The following is a 16,118-nucleotide window of genomic DNA, read 5'->3' as shown; positions in this document are numbered from 1 at the left end:
TTCTGTTTGACACGTGCGTTGGGTATTGCAAAGGGATGGGGCGCTATACCAGCATAAGGTGCGTTCCTAGCTCGACCGTAGCTAAACTGTGCTTACAACGTTTGCATAGCTTCCCTCTTACGCGCTCTCAACTACATACGTACACCCCACGTCAACTCGTCTTTGGAAGGTATTCAAGACTCTGGGATCACGTTACTGCCAATTGCAAGCACCAGCCCATGCACGTATCCACATTGCCTTCCGCTTGCTCAAAGCCCGTATCGGCCCTTGATCCCCACACGAGCATCATACGACGCTTCCGAGCGTACGCACGCTGCGTTGCGGCATCGTAAATCTCGTCGCCCTCACACGTCAGTGGCCAACTCATCTGCCCGCTCGCGTGCTTCAGGGCGCGTGTACTTTCCGCGTCATGGGGCCATCGATCGTTTCCATCAGCGAAAGAGTCAACTCAAGTGCGTATCGCCGCTATGTCACTCATCTCGCTGCATCACTCTGACGATAGACATTCAGGAGCTCTCGCTAACGTTGGGCCCTGCTCACGAATGCGTCCGATCGATCTGAATCTCGGCCGTTTGGTGGAGGGAGGTCCTCGAGCTGATCTCTTCGCACGAGGGTTCGTGTACCTCTTACACTGAAGATCTACTCGGCGCGTCAAAAGACACCTTCTCTGCTTGTATGGTAAGCGCGTCAGCACGCCAACGTACGCAACCCGTTGATAACCCAGTGTTCATATAGCTTCGGCGCAAAAGCGGTGATGCTCGCCGCGATGGAAGGTTTCACGCCCGCCCGCCGCCCATTCGGACTGTCCTCGAGCATCTGTGATGATCAAGCTTCCACACGACGGAACATGGTCTCCGAGCCTGCCTCAACTGTGTCTGCGGTGGCATCTGCGGCGTATTTGCAGGGCTGGCTGTCACGCTATTAGCAAAGGAGCCGATCTTCGTCCAGACATGGTCGCTAACGCATGAACAAAGTTCCGCTGTCGTCCTCTCTATGTTCTCGAGGCTCGGCAGACGGTGCGTCGTGTCGCGTTTGTTTGTGTACTTGAAATCTTAACGTGATGTGCTCCGTAGGTGACGTCACTATGAGAGGCATCGAAGTCGACCAACTCCCGTCTTGGCCATATGCCAATGCGACCAGGCCTGATACAAAGCGGGGAAACGACGGAGAACACCCCGAGTTCTCATCCCGACAGTCCAGCCCAGTAAGTGCACGACACAGGCGACAATCGTCGACGCGTTCACGAAATTGAAGACTACGTGTGGCGTACTCCGCGTCGTCTGGAACAACGCGGCATGAGGCGTGTTCCGCGATCAAGGTCGAGTCTACAGGAGAGGCCCAGGTGCGCGCAATGCCCTATAGTAGGGCGCCGTAAACATCCTGCACACTTCGGTTGGATTATTCCTTGAAGCGAACGCGCGCGGTGTCGGCGGACAGACTGTCGTCTCGATCTTATCAGTGGATGAGCGCACGTCTAGACAAGTTCGACAAAGCCCGATAACAATTCGTTGGCATACATGTAGAGGGAGGCATACGTAAGAGTATCACAGAATCCCAATAAACGTGCGTAGACAATGCCGTCGTATATAACGCTGTCCATACCATGAGCACAAACTCTTGTCCATGCCCTTCCGAATATGAATCACTCACAGATTACGAAGGCCGTTCACTCATACAATCACGATGTCCATCCAAGTGTGCTTCCCGTCCTTCACAGCCCGAATCAGCGGACCCCACAACGGGAAGTCCCAGTCCTGGTCCCGATACTTTGTGTCGTTGTTGCGGAAGCTCCCAATCCTCCGAAAGCGAGTCTTCTCGGCTTGGATTCCTGAGCCATTGGATGGAGGAGCGAGCTCAGCGAGGACAATCCCATACACCCGCCAAAGGCACTTTTGCTGTGTATCTTGTTGGCTCACCAACGGAACAAAATACACCCGCTCCAACCGCGGCTCGTCGAAGTTGTTGGAGTCGACATCCGAGTCGCAGTCCATGATGACTCGCGCGCAGTCTTCGCGTAGTGGTGGGTTCGTCCAGAGTTCATCTCCCTCATCCGAAATCAAGCCCCTAGTTCCACCGTGCTGCCGATGACGCCGCCGTGCTTGCTCGAATGACGGTAGGGAGAAATACCGCTCGGGGGAACAATATGCTCTGCTGAGTCGACCGGTATCGTGGCAGAGTATCAGTGTTCCGCGCAAGACAAGGACTCCGTCTGTCACTCGCCCAAAAGAGAGCGCAGGATCTTCGAGCGTGACCGAGCACTCAGCGACCTCCGCGAGCGCAACGGTTTGGGGATCTCGAAGGCTCAGATCTCGTGGATAACGATGGCTGGTTAATCCTTCGATTGCCGCCCATGACCATGACGGCGCGCGGTAGGCTGCTGGGCGAGTATGTGGATATCTAAGTCGGTCTGTGTTCTGTAAGTCAACGCTCCATAGCAGGTGAGCGAGGAGCGCGTCGGAGCGCCACAACCCCGCCAGGTAGTCGGATCCCAGGGCACGGTGGAATTGCTCCGCAACGGCAGCGCACGCGACCAGCTTGTCCGACTCGACGCTAGCTGTGCGGCGCGTGTAGTCCTCGACGACCTCGGTCCAGGCATTATGGATGTCCCTCCACTTCTCTGGAGTAGGCGCTGCTGTCGCCGTGTGCGGTAGGAAGAGTGATTTCGGTATCCGAGGTTCTCTGTCTGATACCCAGTGGTAGAGCGAGTTGCCAACAGCTTGTGTGGCGGAGATGCACCTGAACATGACTGTCGTGGGAGTGAAGATGAGGGCGCGTGGCGACAACAGGTACTCTTGCATGCACCAGGCACGGGTGGCCATGTGCCCGAACTCGTATTTGTACCACCCGTGGCAGAGTTCGGAAGACGATGATACGGCGTACATGGTGTCGACCCGAGATTGTGCGGCCGAGCCGGCTTCTGAGCGCCCTATAGAGGCTGTAGGGTGTGGAGGACAGATGAAAGGGAGAGGCACGGTGCCCCCCCACCAAGCACTGCGGTCAAGACCAGGGACGTGAGAGGGAGGTCGCTCCTGCAGAAAGCCCTCGCTGACTCCCTTCGCACTGGCGGCGATGATTGTCAGGTGCGCATAACGGTAGATGTGGTGCATATGACCGATCTCGTGCAGCTTGTCGTCGTCAGAGTCTTGGATGATGCAGAGGCTATCAACCCAGAGCCAGCGGAACCCCAGCATGTGTGTGACGTAGATTGCGTCGCGAATGGTCGGGGGAAGACGGTCCGGGGGGATACATTGTGTGTACGTGGATATGTTCGCGCTCGTGGTCTTGTGGACTTGGTCTTCACCCCACACATAGCTCAGCGCGAGGAACTCCCCGCATCCTCCAGTTGTTGAGACCAGCCGCGGCCGAGCGAGATCGGTGCAATCCACCAGTCGTGTGGGAAGGCGAGGGCTAGGAGACTCTGCCGCGCTTTTGCAGTGCACGTGTGTGTCAACACACCTGTCGATGTGCTGTCTGGCAAGGGCCAAGGCGCGAGCAGATCCGACGTCCCGGATGACGCTTCGTGCCGGGATGTAGAGTGCCGCGGGGTCATCTAGCATTATGCGTCAGCTCCATCCTAGTACTATAAGTACCCGGCGCACCTGGAGCTGCGTATATGAAATGAGTCCGGGTGTGATGTCCAAACACTTCCGAACGGTCTCCGACGTCGTTGATTTCAGACGTGAATGTCTGATGACTCTGGCACCAACCAGAGAGTTTTTGATGCGTCTCACTAGTACCCCGCACCGTGATTCTTGCTTTGCAAGGGTAGTATTTGGGAGAGTGATACCTAGCATCGTGGGAGTTTAACGCACACCATACGCAACCTGCATCGGCACGAGATATGAGGTCTCCCAGCGTGGTCACATACGAAATCTCCTCGGGCCAGCGCCGGTACCATTTTCCACTCCGGGGTGACATTAATGGAAGCCCAAAGCGCATGGCAAAGGGACCCTCCCAGCATGCGGCGCAGACAGACGAAGGTCGAGGAGGGAGGTAGTTGTTTTCAACGCTGTCCTCGGAGAAGAAGGGCAGCTGGGAGAGCGTGAACTCCTCCGGCAAGAAGAGCAGAGGGAAGAAGGGCAGTTCCGAAAGCGCGCAGTCCATAGAATTGGAGACGGAGAGGTATAGAGGAGGGGATGCGTCGAGATGGGAGTAGGCGACGAGGTGCAACCTGGACTCGTTACTCCAGTAGCACCCTCGTGGGCTGTCGCGTGCGTCCAGCCCAAATGGTGTTATCGTCACCCATCTATACGGCCCGCAGAGACAAAAGTCGTGTGGTGGACCCGGCAGGGAAGATATGTCATAACGAGTTGGGACTTGGCAGGTAGGCGATGCTCGCTTGTGCGAAGCCGCACTTGTTATCGCACCGGCACAGCGGACATCGGATATAAGGGAGGAAGCACAAGGAACATGCATTGTCAAGGAGAAGGCTGTACACGGAGGGCTATGGCCGGACGACTTTCCGCGGGAACCTATGACAAGACGCCCGACTAGCAAGCACAGAGCGTGAGAGACGGGGCAGAACACAAAGCTAATCGTATTCGGATGATCTGTCTGGACTGTCAGCCATATAAAAGCGTGCATGTGTACAAAATCACGTACCTATGCGCGGCGCCCAGATCGGAATCCGGGAAAATGCCATTGCAACCGCATGCTGTACCCCGTGGGAGGTGAAACTTTCGCGCTCGAGGAACGTTTCCACTGCAGCGTGCCGGTGAGCACTGAGCAGGATTTGGTGCAAGATATACGCAGGGTACTCCGCCGGTAGGATTCCGATTGCGCCGCATGCGTCGGGCTGGCTCGCGGCGGTGACGAGGCGGCGCTGCGTGTAGTCGCCGAAAACGATCCACCAGGCCGTGCCAAGGCTCGGCAGGCAGTGGATCCTCGTAGAATGGCGTCGTGGAGGAGGTGAAGCACGTCTGACGAGACAGTGATGGAAGTTGCGAGTCGCGATGGAGTAATCGAGCTGGAAGACGTACGAGACAAAGATGAGGGCGCGGGGACATGATGTACTTTTGAAGCTCGTGATAGGGTGTGCGGATTCTGTACAGGAAGCGCATGGGGTCGACTCCAGATCTGCGTACGAGTGTTGTATGCGCACCAGAGCTGTGCGACTGTGCCGGGCCCGGGGGCGCGGCTGAGAACGATGCTCCTGTTGCGCATGAGGGCATTTCGGAGAGGTGCAGAGGACCAACTCAGCTTCACACGGCAATGGACGGATTTCCATGTCAGCAGCCATGCTCAGTCAGGTATCAAGGCAAAAAAACGCACCTACAGGCAGAGCCCATAGCCCACGGATGAGAAGCGCATCGTCTCGCAAATTGAATCCTTGTCCTTCCAGTGGGTCATATAGCCGGTGCGCCGGCCATCCTTGTTCACGATAAGGACGGGTAATGCTGTGATGCGAAAGAAATCGCCGTGCAGGCGTGGGCGCATGCGAAAATGGGGTGCGACGCCTTGCACACAGAACGAGATGCATATGTAATACAGAAGAAGTGTAGCATATTAAGCCGCCTGGGACTGTATCATAGGTTAGTTAGAGCATTGCTATTCCAAAACGGGATGGGCGTACCCAATGCGAGAGCAGCTGGCGTGCCTTAAGCCTTTGAAGGACGAACACCGCCGATGTCCGCTGAACAGCAGGTAGAGGACACAATGAGAGCACCAGTAGAGCAAGTATAAGAGAGAACGAGCCGGTGAGCGTCCACGCGAGGCGAGCGAGTACCGTAGTCTAAGTCATTGTCGGTGGTCGTGGTAAGGAACATCGCAAGCGCCTCCTTCGCCCCGCACTCCGTGGGGTCCGCGCCGAGTTCGGGCTTTTCGGGCTTAGCTCAGAATGGATATCCGAGAAGCGCGGAGTAGACGCGCGACTTCCCTGCCAGCGACGTCGACGACTCACTGCTCGAACGGTGATGCTCCTCTCTCCCCTCGGTCCTGGTCCAGAAATGTACCCTTGCCTACCTACCCCCTTTGTTCCAGCTGGGACGAGGCGGTATATAGCCTTATTCCCCCCTCGTATCGTCGATCGCCTATCTTCACGGCCCTTCCTCTCCAACTCTTGTTTCGCCTTCAGAGAGTATTCAAAGGGCTGGGATCACGTTGCCGCCGCTTGCACAACAATATTTGTGTTTATCTCCCGCGATTCTACTCACCAGGCAATGACCTCGACGCTGAACTCTGTGCATCCTCATACCGCACAATGATCCCCGCCGCGTGCCGAGTCCGAACCGCAGAAGCGACTCCCTCGTGTCTGCAGGTATGTGTAGCACTAGCCTACGCACATCTGAGCGTTGCTCACATCTTTGCTTTTACGCGTGCGCTCTATAAAACCATGCAAGGAGCTCAATTCGTGGCAGTGCTCGTGTTTGTTCCCCAGACTATATGCTGCATCCTCGAAGCCCGTATTGGCCGCATACCACGACAAGAACAGACCATTCCGAGTCCATTCTCGTGGCAGATCGCGCTCAGGTACACACAGCGTGACTCGAAGGCGTGTTTACTCTATATTGACCCGCAATTGGCCTGGGCATCGCGACATCTCTCAGAGCGTAGTTCAGTGAGTTTACGACACCTCTCTGAAAAGTGCGCTCATTACTTCGCCAGTCCCGCGTAGCTTCGCGAAGGACGACGACGTCGTCGTACTGAGTATATATACATACGTCGTAATAACAAACCATTGTTCGTGCTCTCCCGATTTCTAGTCACTCACGCAATGATACAAGCGCTGTTCGCTCATACAATCACAATGTCCGTCCAAGGGCGTTTCCCGTCTTTCACCGCCCTAGTTAGCGAACCCCACAGCGTGTCCGAAGGCCCCCCACCAGCCATGTGGTGGAAGTATCCGATCCTCCGAAAGCGAGTCTTTTCGGGTTGAGATTCTGAGCCTTTTGATGGGGGAGCGAGCTCGAGGACAATCCCGTGTACCTCATAGCCTTCACTTTGGTCGGGCCAATCGGTCTCCCACGCAAACGGGACCAGCCACATTCGCCCTGGCAATTCATCGACATCGCAGTCCATGGTTATCGATGTTCCTCCCCCTGGTTGAGCTGAGTCGACGTCGTCTTCTTCATCCGACGTTATGAAGCTCTCATGTCCACGCTGCCACTGGCGCCGTGCTTGCTCGAAAGACGGTAGAGGCCCGGGGAAATATCAATCACCGCAGGATTCTTCAGCGTGGCCACTGCTTTGGCAAGGTATCAGCGTTCCGCGCAGCACGAGGGCCCCGTCCATCACCGGACCAAATGGAAGCGCAGGATCCTCGAGCGTAACCCAGCACTCAGCGACCTCTGCGAGCGCGACGGTAACGTCTGCAAGGCCCAAATTACGTGGAGCATGATGGCTGGTCGGGCCTTCGATCGCCGCCCATGACCATGACGGTGCGCGGTAAGCTGTCGGGCGAGTCTGCCATCCTGAGTGTCCATGCGGTTGTTTGTCGTCAGGATCGGCCATCCATAGCAGATGGAAGAGAAGCGCGTCGGAGCGCCACAGCCCCGCGAGGTACTCAGAACCCAGAACGCGGTGGAACTGTTTGTTGGAGATAACGGCCATTGACTAGTAACGGACTTTGTACTTACTTTCGGACTTTGATACGTTTTACTTACTTTACTTACTTTTACTTCATTCTCGGTATTGTACGCTTTGTATTCGCATTACTATAGCTTTTAGTTCGCACTCTAGTATTTAGTTCTCGCGCTCGTACTCCAATACATTATCATTCCTCTCGTCCACTCTCGCGTGAACTACAACACTGTTCAGCGATCGCAGCGCACGCGACCAGTTTGTCCGATGCGACGCTAGCCGTGCGCCGGGTGTAGTCCTCGACAACCCTCGTCCAGGCATCGTGCGTGTCTTTCCACGCTTCGATATCAGGCTCTGCTGCAGGCGCCATCGGCGGGAGGAAGAGGGAGTTGTGGATCCGGGGATCGTTGTGTATTCGATAGAACGAGTCGCCAACGCCTTGCACGGTAGAAAGACACCTGAATACGAGCGTTTGGGGGGTGAAGATGAGGGCGCGCGGAGACATCAGGTACTCTTGCATGCACCAGGCACGCGTCGCCATGTTCCCGAGCTCGTCACTGTGTGCCCTGCCAGTGATATTTGAACGGATTGGCGCAATGGACACGGTACCGACCTGCGACGGTGCCACAGAACAGTCTTCTGCGCGCACTACGGAGGTCAAGGGGCGTGGGGGGCATATGAAGGGTAGACCCGTGACGGAGTTATGAAGGTCAAGATCAGGAAGAGGTCGCTCCTGGAGAAAGCTCTCACTGACGCCATTCGCACTGGCAGCCATGATCGTCAGATGGGAATACCGGTAGATGTGGTGCATGCGGCCGATTTCGTGCGCCTTGTCCTCGTCCGAGTCTTGGACAATGCATAGGCTATCGATCCAGAGCCACCGGAAGCCGAGCATGTGCGTGACGTAGATTGCGTCGCGGATGGTCGGGGGGAGAAGAGAGGCGGCGATGCCTTGCTCGTACGAGGATAAGTTCGCGGTCGTGGTCTTGTGGACTTGATCCCCGCCCCACACGTAGCTCAGGGTGACATATTCACCGTGTTCCCCAGTCGTCGAGACCAGAAGTGGTCGAGCGTGATCGGTGCAGTCTACTAGGCGTGTGGGGAGACGAGGACTACTGTATGCCGAGGTTTTGCAAAGGTCGTGTCCGTGGACGCAATCGTCGATGTGCTGTCTTGCAAGAGCCAGGGCACGAGGAGACCCTACGTCCCGAATGGGGCTTCGTGTTTTGATGTAAGATGCTGCGGGGTCCTCTGAAGATACATGTCATTAGTTTCATCCCTACGCTCAGTCTGATACCGCCTGAATGTATACGACGTACCTGGTTCCGTGTACACGAGATAGGGGGTGCCTTCCTGCAACACATCACTGGATTTCACTATGATATGTTGTAACGGTAGGCCCTGGGCCGAGTCCGAGTCCGAGTCCGACATATCCTCGTCGTCCAATGTAACTCAGTCTTCTTCCGACGGATCTGAGTTCCGGTCCGACGTGAGCGAGTTCGATGTGAGCGAGGCCTTGTCTGACGTGACTGAGCCGACAATCGATGCATCGAAGTCTTCGTCCTGCGTATTCGAAGCAGCTCGCACAGTGATGGTAAACCGTTCGTGGTAACGGTGATGCCCGACGTGGTCGAGGATGAGCCGGCACCATACGCAACCTCCATCGGCACGGGTCTCCAGTTTTGCCCAAGTTGTCGTGTACAAAATCTTCTTGGGCCAGCGTCGGTACAACTGGCCGGTTCGCGTTGACACTAAGAGAAGCCCAAAGCGCATGGCGAAGAGACCCTCCCAGCATTCGTCGCAGACGGACGAAGGCCGAGGCGGAAGGCAGCTATTATCCACGCTGTCCTCGGAGAAGAAGGGTAGTTGGGGGAGAATGGATTCTTCGGGCAAGAACAGCAGAGAGAAGAAGGGCAGTTCGGAGAGGGTGAAGGCCATAGAAGTTGAAGAAGAGGAGGTATAGCCTATAGAATGCGTCGAGACGGGAGTAGTAGGCGACGAGGATGAAGGATGGGAGCGCAGGTGCATCCTAGACTCGTCGCTCCAGACAACTCTAGTAGCATTATGGTACTTCCCTCGTGGAAGTCGCGTGAGTCTATCCCAAGCCGCCGCGATGCTATCGTCGCCCATCTATACGGCCCGCAGAGACGACAATCGCGTGGTGGACCTGACAGGGAAGATCTGTCATAACGAGATGGAAGATGCTCGCTCGTGTGAAGTCACAAATATCATCGCGGCGGCACAGGGGAAGACAACAGGGAGGAAGAGACATGCATTGCAGCGGACAGGGCTGTACACGGAGGGCGGTGAACGAGCGACATTCCACGGGAACTTAAAACAAAACGATTGAGGAGCGAGAACCGCCTGCAAGAGACGACGCAGAATTCTAGAACACAATGATAGTCGTATTCGGAGTACGCTGCTGAGTTGTCAGCCGCATAGGAGTGTGCATCTGCATGATTCACGTACCTATGCGCCTATACGCTGCAACAAATGCGCAGATCGGAACCTGCCAATTTAGGCATACAGAAAAACGCCACTTAATCGTCATGTGCTAACAGTACAGGCCAGACGGAATCGTCCTAAACTCTCGGGAGCCCACGTAGCAACAAACAAGACCTTCGTAGGCTAGCCTGTGCACAGCGCAAGCGTGTTCATAATGCGCGTGTGGGAGAATGCTTGGTGGACCAGGACGAGATGAAGAAAGGCAGGAGCGGCGCCGGCAATACCCGAGCAACGGAACACGGTGTGGTCACGCCGCATTACACGCATAGCCTAGCGGGGATTGAGGGGCTTCTGTACATTGCGCCGTCCAGATGTTGGTCAGAAAGGTAAGAGACACATGTCAAATGCACCTCGAAACGACAGAGACCGCTATGCATAACAGCAAGTTCATGACAGAAGTTATCTGCTCTGCCTCTGGAAGTAGACGGACAGATACCGCCTCGTTGCATTGCGTACACGTTCAATAGGCACAGCCCATGGGATGCGCGGGCGCACCTTGGACACAGTAGAGGCCGACGCTGGGAGTAGCGTAGATGACTCGTCGCGTCGTTCAGCTGCTAGCGCAATGGGAAGGCGGCTGTCGTCTAGGATAGTCGTGGATCGAGGGGTGTTCTTTCTGGATATATGGGAGTCTTGTATACTGGCGCCCTCGACATTCTCAATACCTCCGAGAACTTGTCCCCGTATGATGTAGCGGCGTGATTAAGGACTCGGTCCTTGCTGTGGCCGCCAGAAGTCGTAGTGGAGTAGGGAGAGAGAGAGAGCTAAGAGCGCTTCCTCGGGGGGGGGGGGGGGGCCAAAGATTGGGGGTCTGGAGCGATCTCCGATATTCTCGGGAAAACTTTAGTATGTTTTCTTTATATAAAAAAGGGTGTCATAGAATGATTGCATCTTCTGTACAAAAACTAAAATAATAAATAGTTAAGCCTTACGTATCTGTGCGACTTCCCGCGTGCGAACTCGTTCCCTTCGACGCACTGAAGCGCTGGCTTTAGCATTCACTCCTCCTTTCACTCCTCCGAGGCCCTCCTCATCGTCGTCAGGCTGTACACTTGTCTCTCTCTGTCCTGAAGATGCATCTGCACATCATGTGAAACCTGCCTGCAGCTGCGCGACCGCACGCCGTGTCGGCGTTTGTTAACTTGGCAATTGCTCGCGAGTACTCGCCAGCTCGTCTCCTTCGACGCTGGCCTCTCTCACGACCTTCACATTTTCTGCATGTGATGAGTCTAGAGACACTGTACCTGATATCTCTTCCCCTCATGAGCCTTAGAAGGCTCTCTACCTGACCTCCGCCGTCCCTCAAATCTCCCTCAACCTCTCGAGATGTACGCGCTCTGCCCAGGGTAGGTGACTATTGGTAACACCTGCGCTGAGCGCGCTGCCATCGTGCCTGTAATTGAGCTCTGCTTACAATGACTGAACAGATCGTCGGTGGTACACTCTGCGCAACCCTACCTCCAACCGCATCCCTGACGCCGGCGCTTTCTACGTCTGAACGTACGCGGCGGGCTATGTGGCCTCCTAGATGCTGGTATGTGTAACAATAGGTCGCGTAGGCGCAGACAGTACCCACAATATTGCATACACAGGATTTTCTGGCGCAACCACGCACGTAACTCATGTCGCTAGGCCCGTGTTCGTCCCCCCGACCCGGTATCGCCTTCGTTGGAACCCCGGCAACCACCCAGCACGATACCGGTAACAGGCAACCGTAACAGCCATACGAATATTGCGCCACCCCCGCAGATAAGCTCTCGGACGTCTCGTCGCGGCCATCTTGCGCTCAACCAGCTCGCTTGGCGCATCGGCACATGACACGCATTAACACGCATTACAGAGCATGCAGCTTGTCCATCACCGCTATCCGAGTAAATCGCTCGTTTTATCATCGCTCTTTTCACAACCTGGAATCATCCATAGTGCGTACCGCTATCGTCCCGTCCCCTTATGTCTCCGCATTCTGACAGTAGTCTCACAGAATTCTCTACGTCATCCCCCGACGCCCACAAGCACTTCCAGAAGTTCGTCCTTAATCCGGTCATAGACGGGATGACCGAACACATCTTTCTGGACGCGCCGATTCGTCGTCTCGAACATCCCATACGGTGGTCCGGTTCCACGTGTCGCAGAAGGCGGTTCCTGCGCTCGAGGTAGGTGGCCCCTACGTCAATGCGCGCGACTTACGGACGAATCATACACAATTTAGGCCTGAGGATCTGGACGATTCAGGCCGTGGTGCACGTCCTCGACGTACCGCTGGCATGTTCATTTCGCATACACCTTCGCAATCGTTTCTCACAATGCCCACGCCGTACGGTTTATTAGCCGTCAATGATGTCTTGCATTCCTAACAAATGCCCTCTATCCAGCTGCATTCGCCGCGCAGAAGGCGCCTCAGTTCTCAGTGCGCTTTCGCTCGTCGTCCAAGCTTCCTCCGTCACCGATCGCCCCTCGCATCGCCACACGTCGGAGGACGTATGCTTTCGCTCCAGGCATAGGTTCATCGCGCTATGAACGTGTCCCGGGACATGGCGTTTTCCTAGACCAGTTCGAAAATGTCTGATAGAGATCCGTCGGCCTACATGTAGAGCAGGTCTATTTTGTAACAGAATTGCAGAGCCCCAAGAAATATGTATTGAGAACCACAGCCTACGGTGTTATGTCCGTACATATGCCATGACCACAAACCATTGTCCATCACTTCCTGGCGAGTCTGAGTCACCCACAACTCACAAGGACCACTTTCTCACACAACCACAATGTCCGTCCAAAGAGGCTCTCCATCCTTCACAGCCTGAAGTAGCGGCTCCCACAGCGGGTCCTTCCAATCCTTGCGTTGTTCCGCCGCAAAGAAGTGCCCAATCCTCCGAAAGCGAGTCTTCTCGGGTTGAGATCCAGAGCTGTTTGACGTAGAAGCGAGCTCTAGGACAATTCCCTGCATCTTGACTTCGTAGTAACCCCAGGTCGTCCGCCGTACCAAGGGCACAAGCCACAACTTTTCCGGAAGTGCGTCGACATTGCAGTCCGTGGTAACTCTTGAACTGAAGTCACCTGGGCTCGTCAAGTAGACGTCGTCTTCTCCATCCGAGATTGATCCCGCAAGACCATACTGCCACTGCCTCCGTACTTGCTCAAACGACGGTAGGGGGACACTCCACAAGTTGGGGGACCGAAGTCTTTCAGCATGTCCACCATGTCGGAGTATGGGTGTTCCACGCAAAATGAGAGCCCCGTCCGTCACTTGACCGAATGGAAGCGCGGGATCTTGAACTGTGACCCAGCACTCGTCGACCTCTGCGAATGCGACCGTATGGGGGTCTCTGAGACTGAGAGCGGCAAACTCCGGCTCATGATACTCGGTTGGTCCGTCGATCGCCGCCCATGACCATGACGGTGCCCGGTAGGTTGTTGGGCGAGTATGTAGGAGCTCAAATTGCTGCGCCGTAGCCCCATCAGCCTTCCATAGTAGGTGGATGAGGAGCGCGTCCGAGCGCCACAAACCAGCAAGGTAGTCAGAGCCTAAGAAAGGGTGGAATTGCTCCGCAAGCGCAGCGCACGCAACCAGCTTGTCCGACTCCACGCTGACAGAACGGTTGGTGTAGTCCCGGACAACCCTCATCCAGGCCGTGTGCATGTCTTCCCGCTCTTTGGAATTAGGCTCCGGCGCCGCCTGCGCGGCCTGCGGCAGGAAGAGCGTGTGTGGTATCTGAACTTCGTCGGCTGTCTCGTAGAGTGAATTGCCAACACCTTGTGTGGCGGAAAGGCACCTGAACGAGAGCGTGAGGCGAGTGAAAATGAGTGCGCGTGGGGACATCAGATACTCTTGCATGCACCAAGCCCGAGTTCCCGTGCGTCCCAGCTCGTGATTGAAAATTTTGACAATGAAGGAGAAATCTGGATCAGAGAGTGGCGCAACGAACACAGTATCGACCCGAGGAGATTGTGCAGCCGAGCAGTCTTCTGGCTGCCCTATCGTGGTCGTGGAGTACGGAGGGAAGAGGAAAGGGAGAGCCATCGTATAGCCGTCAAATGGTCGTTCCTGGAGAAAGCTCTCGTTGACGCTCTTCGCGATGGCGGCAATGATCGTCAGGTGCGCGTAGCGGTAGATGTGATGCATACGGCCGATCTCGTGCGCCTTGTCCGTTTCCGAGTCTTGGATGATACATAGGCTGTCAACCCAGAGCCATCGAAAGCCCAACATGTGTGTGACGTAGATTGCATCGCGGATAGTCGGGGGGAGAATGGAGGGGGCGATACCTTGTTCGTACATGGATAGGTTCGTACTAGTGGTCTTGTGGATCTGGTCCCCGCCCCACACGTAGCTGAGGGTCAGGTATTCGCCGCGTTGCCCGATTGTCGAAACCAGCCGTGGTTGAGAGAGGTCGGCGCAGTCCACAAGTCGCGTGGGAAGTCGAGGGCTGGAGGAAACCGCCGCGCTTTTGCACCACTTGTGGGTGGCAACACACTCCTCGATGTGCTCTCTTGCCCGGACCAAGGCACGAGGAGATCCGACGTCCTTGATGCGGTTTCGCATTACGATGTAGGATGCCGCGAGGCCGTCTAATGATCTTTGTAAGCTCCTTTCTAGTGCTATACATACTTGACACACCTGGAGCTGCACAGATACAATGCTTCCCGTAACCATGCTGGTCAAATCCGTCGATTTTAAGTGTCAACACCTGACGAGTCTGGAACCAACCCGAGTCTCTCTCCCGCTCCTCCCTAGTACCCCGCACAGTGACGGTCACCCTTTTGAGGGGGAATTTGCTGGTTCGCTTATCGGTTATCTCACCGAGCACAAACCGGCACCATACGCAACCTGCGTTAGCACGAGACTCCAATTTTGCGATCGAAGTCGAGTACGAGATCGAGTCGGGCCAGCGCCGGTACCATTTTCCGCTCCGCGGTGACACTAAGGGAAGCCCAAATCGGATGGCGAAGGGCCCCTCCCAGCATTCCTCGCAAGCAGATGGCGGCCTAGCCGGGAGGCAGCTATTCTCCACATGGTCCTCGGAGAAGAAGGGTAGCTGAAAGAGAGTGGATTCCTCGGGAAGGGAGAGCAGAGAGAAGAAAGGCAGTTCAGAAAGGGCGAAGTCCACAGGGGCCGAGGCCTAAGACAATGTGTCAGGATGGGAGTAAATTATGAGGAGGAAGGACGCAGGGTCGCCCAGGTCCCACACAACGTTTGTAAGAAACACTCACCTCCTCCCAAGCAGCAGCACGCGTCCTGCATATGCCGTCCTGTTTACATAGCGCCATAAGGCCAAGATACGGTGGCCTGGGCGGCAGGGAGCGATCGTTAACACAGTCCTCAGAGGCGGATGATGGTTGCGAGAGGATGAGTTCCTCGAGACTGATTCGTCGAGAGATGATGCAGCCCATATGTGTTGATCGAAGAAGGGAAAAGACTAGTGAAGGGCATGCATCGAGATCGGAGTGGACGACGTGGGCAAGGACAACGGACGTGGAAGTGACGTCGTACTAGTATCCGCGAAGCTCACTAGACCACTCACTACCCTCGAGGCAGTCGCGCACGTCCTGCGGAATCCGTGCTAATTTTGTCTTGCCATATGAGCAGGGACGAAAGCCACGTGGTGGACCCAGCTGGGAAGACCTGTCATGATTGAGCGCGCAAAGGATGTACATATATTGGCTGGAGCGCCACATGGTTCATCGCAACGGGTACGCGTACAACCGTAGGGAGGACGAGGCGACAAATATTGCAACTGATAGAGATATACATCCAGGGCGATGATCGAGCGATCTTTCGCGGGAACCTAGAACGAAATGCTCGAGTAGCAAGCACAACGCGTGAGAGACAACGCAGACTACACAGCTTGTCGTATGCGGGTGGATATCCATCTGGACTGCCAACAGTGGTATGGGAGCGCGCAAATACAGAGTTCACGTACCTATGTATGTCACCCATACTCTGTATACACTGCACAGATCAGGACTCGGAGAGCGAGACGTACTGGGAAAAGCTAGTTGCTCGTCGAGCGCTACAGCGTTGCCTCGCGAGAAATAGATTCTTCGTAGGCTGGACTGCGCACAGCGCAACCATGATCGTCGCGCGCGTGATGTATAAGGAA

The 16,118-nt window shown here is 55.6% G+C and overlaps 5 protein-coding genes across 5 annotated transcripts; 1 reads left to right on the top strand and 4 right to left on the bottom strand.

Annotated features, from left to right (window-relative positions):
- The first annotated feature begins 1,074 nt into the window (after positions 1-1,074).
- TRAVEDRAFT_32059 (uncharacterized protein) lies at positions 1,075-1,583 on the top strand. Its single transcript, XM_008046480.1, has one exon. It carries the CDS (start codon positions 1,085-1,087, stop codon positions 1,250-1,252), a length of 168 nt encoding a protein of 55 aa, XP_008044671.1. The 5' UTR covers positions 1,075-1,084; the 3' UTR covers positions 1,253-1,583.
- A 597-nt stretch (positions 1,584-2,180) lies between these two features.
- Positions 2,181-3,557, bottom strand: TRAVEDRAFT_135978 (HET-domain-containing protein; the record flags this gene model as incomplete). The annotated part of the gene is made up of 2 exons (XM_008046636.1): positions 2,181-2,914; positions 2,993-3,557. Coding segments are annotated over 2 exons (1,299 nt in total), but the record flags the coding sequence as incomplete, so codon positions are not given.
- Positions 3,558-4,395: 838 nt separating this feature from the next.
- Positions 4,396-5,740, bottom strand: TRAVEDRAFT_32058 (uncharacterized protein). The gene is made up of 6 exons (XM_008046479.1): positions 5,573-5,740; positions 5,272-5,520; positions 5,102-5,199; positions 4,980-5,043; positions 4,603-4,919; positions 4,396-4,550 (listed from the first exon to the last, which is right to left on the bottom strand). Exon 2 carries the CDS (start codon positions 5,434-5,436, stop codon positions 5,272-5,274), a length of 165 nt encoding a protein of 54 aa, XP_008044670.1. The 5' UTR covers positions 5,437-5,520; positions 5,573-5,740; the 3' UTR covers positions 4,396-4,550; positions 4,603-4,919; positions 4,980-5,043; positions 5,102-5,199.
- A 2,697-nt stretch (positions 5,741-8,437) lies between these two features.
- TRAVEDRAFT_136007 (uncharacterized protein) lies at positions 8,438-9,291 on the bottom strand (the record flags this gene model as incomplete). The annotated part of the gene is made up of 3 exons (XM_008046635.1): positions 8,438-8,769; positions 8,838-8,919; positions 9,058-9,291. Coding segments are annotated over 3 exons (648 nt in total), but the record flags the coding sequence as incomplete, so codon positions are not given.
- Positions 9,292-13,378: 4,087 nt separating this feature from the next.
- Positions 13,379-14,398, bottom strand: TRAVEDRAFT_88000 (HET-domain-containing protein; the record flags this gene model as incomplete). The annotated part of the gene is made up of 2 exons (XM_008046634.1): positions 13,379-13,684; positions 13,958-14,398. Coding segments are annotated over 2 exons (747 nt in total), but the record flags the coding sequence as incomplete, so codon positions are not given.
- Positions 14,399-16,118: the final 1,720 nt, after the last annotated feature.

The sequence above is a fragment of the Trametes versicolor genome, assembly GCF_000271585.1.
Source record: "Trametes versicolor FP-101664 SS1 unplaced genomic scaffold TRAVEscaffold_14, whole genome shotgun sequence".
NCBI lineage: Eukaryota > Fungi > Basidiomycota > Agaricomycetes > Polyporales > Polyporaceae > Trametes > Trametes versicolor.
Note: the sequence above shows the minus strand (reverse complement) of the source record. Positions and strands in the feature narration are given on the sequence as shown.

Excerpts from the sequence above, each read along its gene's own strand:
- TRAVEDRAFT_32059 (XM_008046480.1), top strand. The coding sequence starts at position 1,085 with ATGAGAGGCATCGAAGTCGACCAACTCCCGTCTTGGCCATATGCCAAT.
- TRAVEDRAFT_32058 (XM_008046479.1), bottom strand. The coding sequence starts at position 5,436 with ATGCGCCCACGCCTGCACGGCGATTTCTTTCGCATCACAGCATTACCC.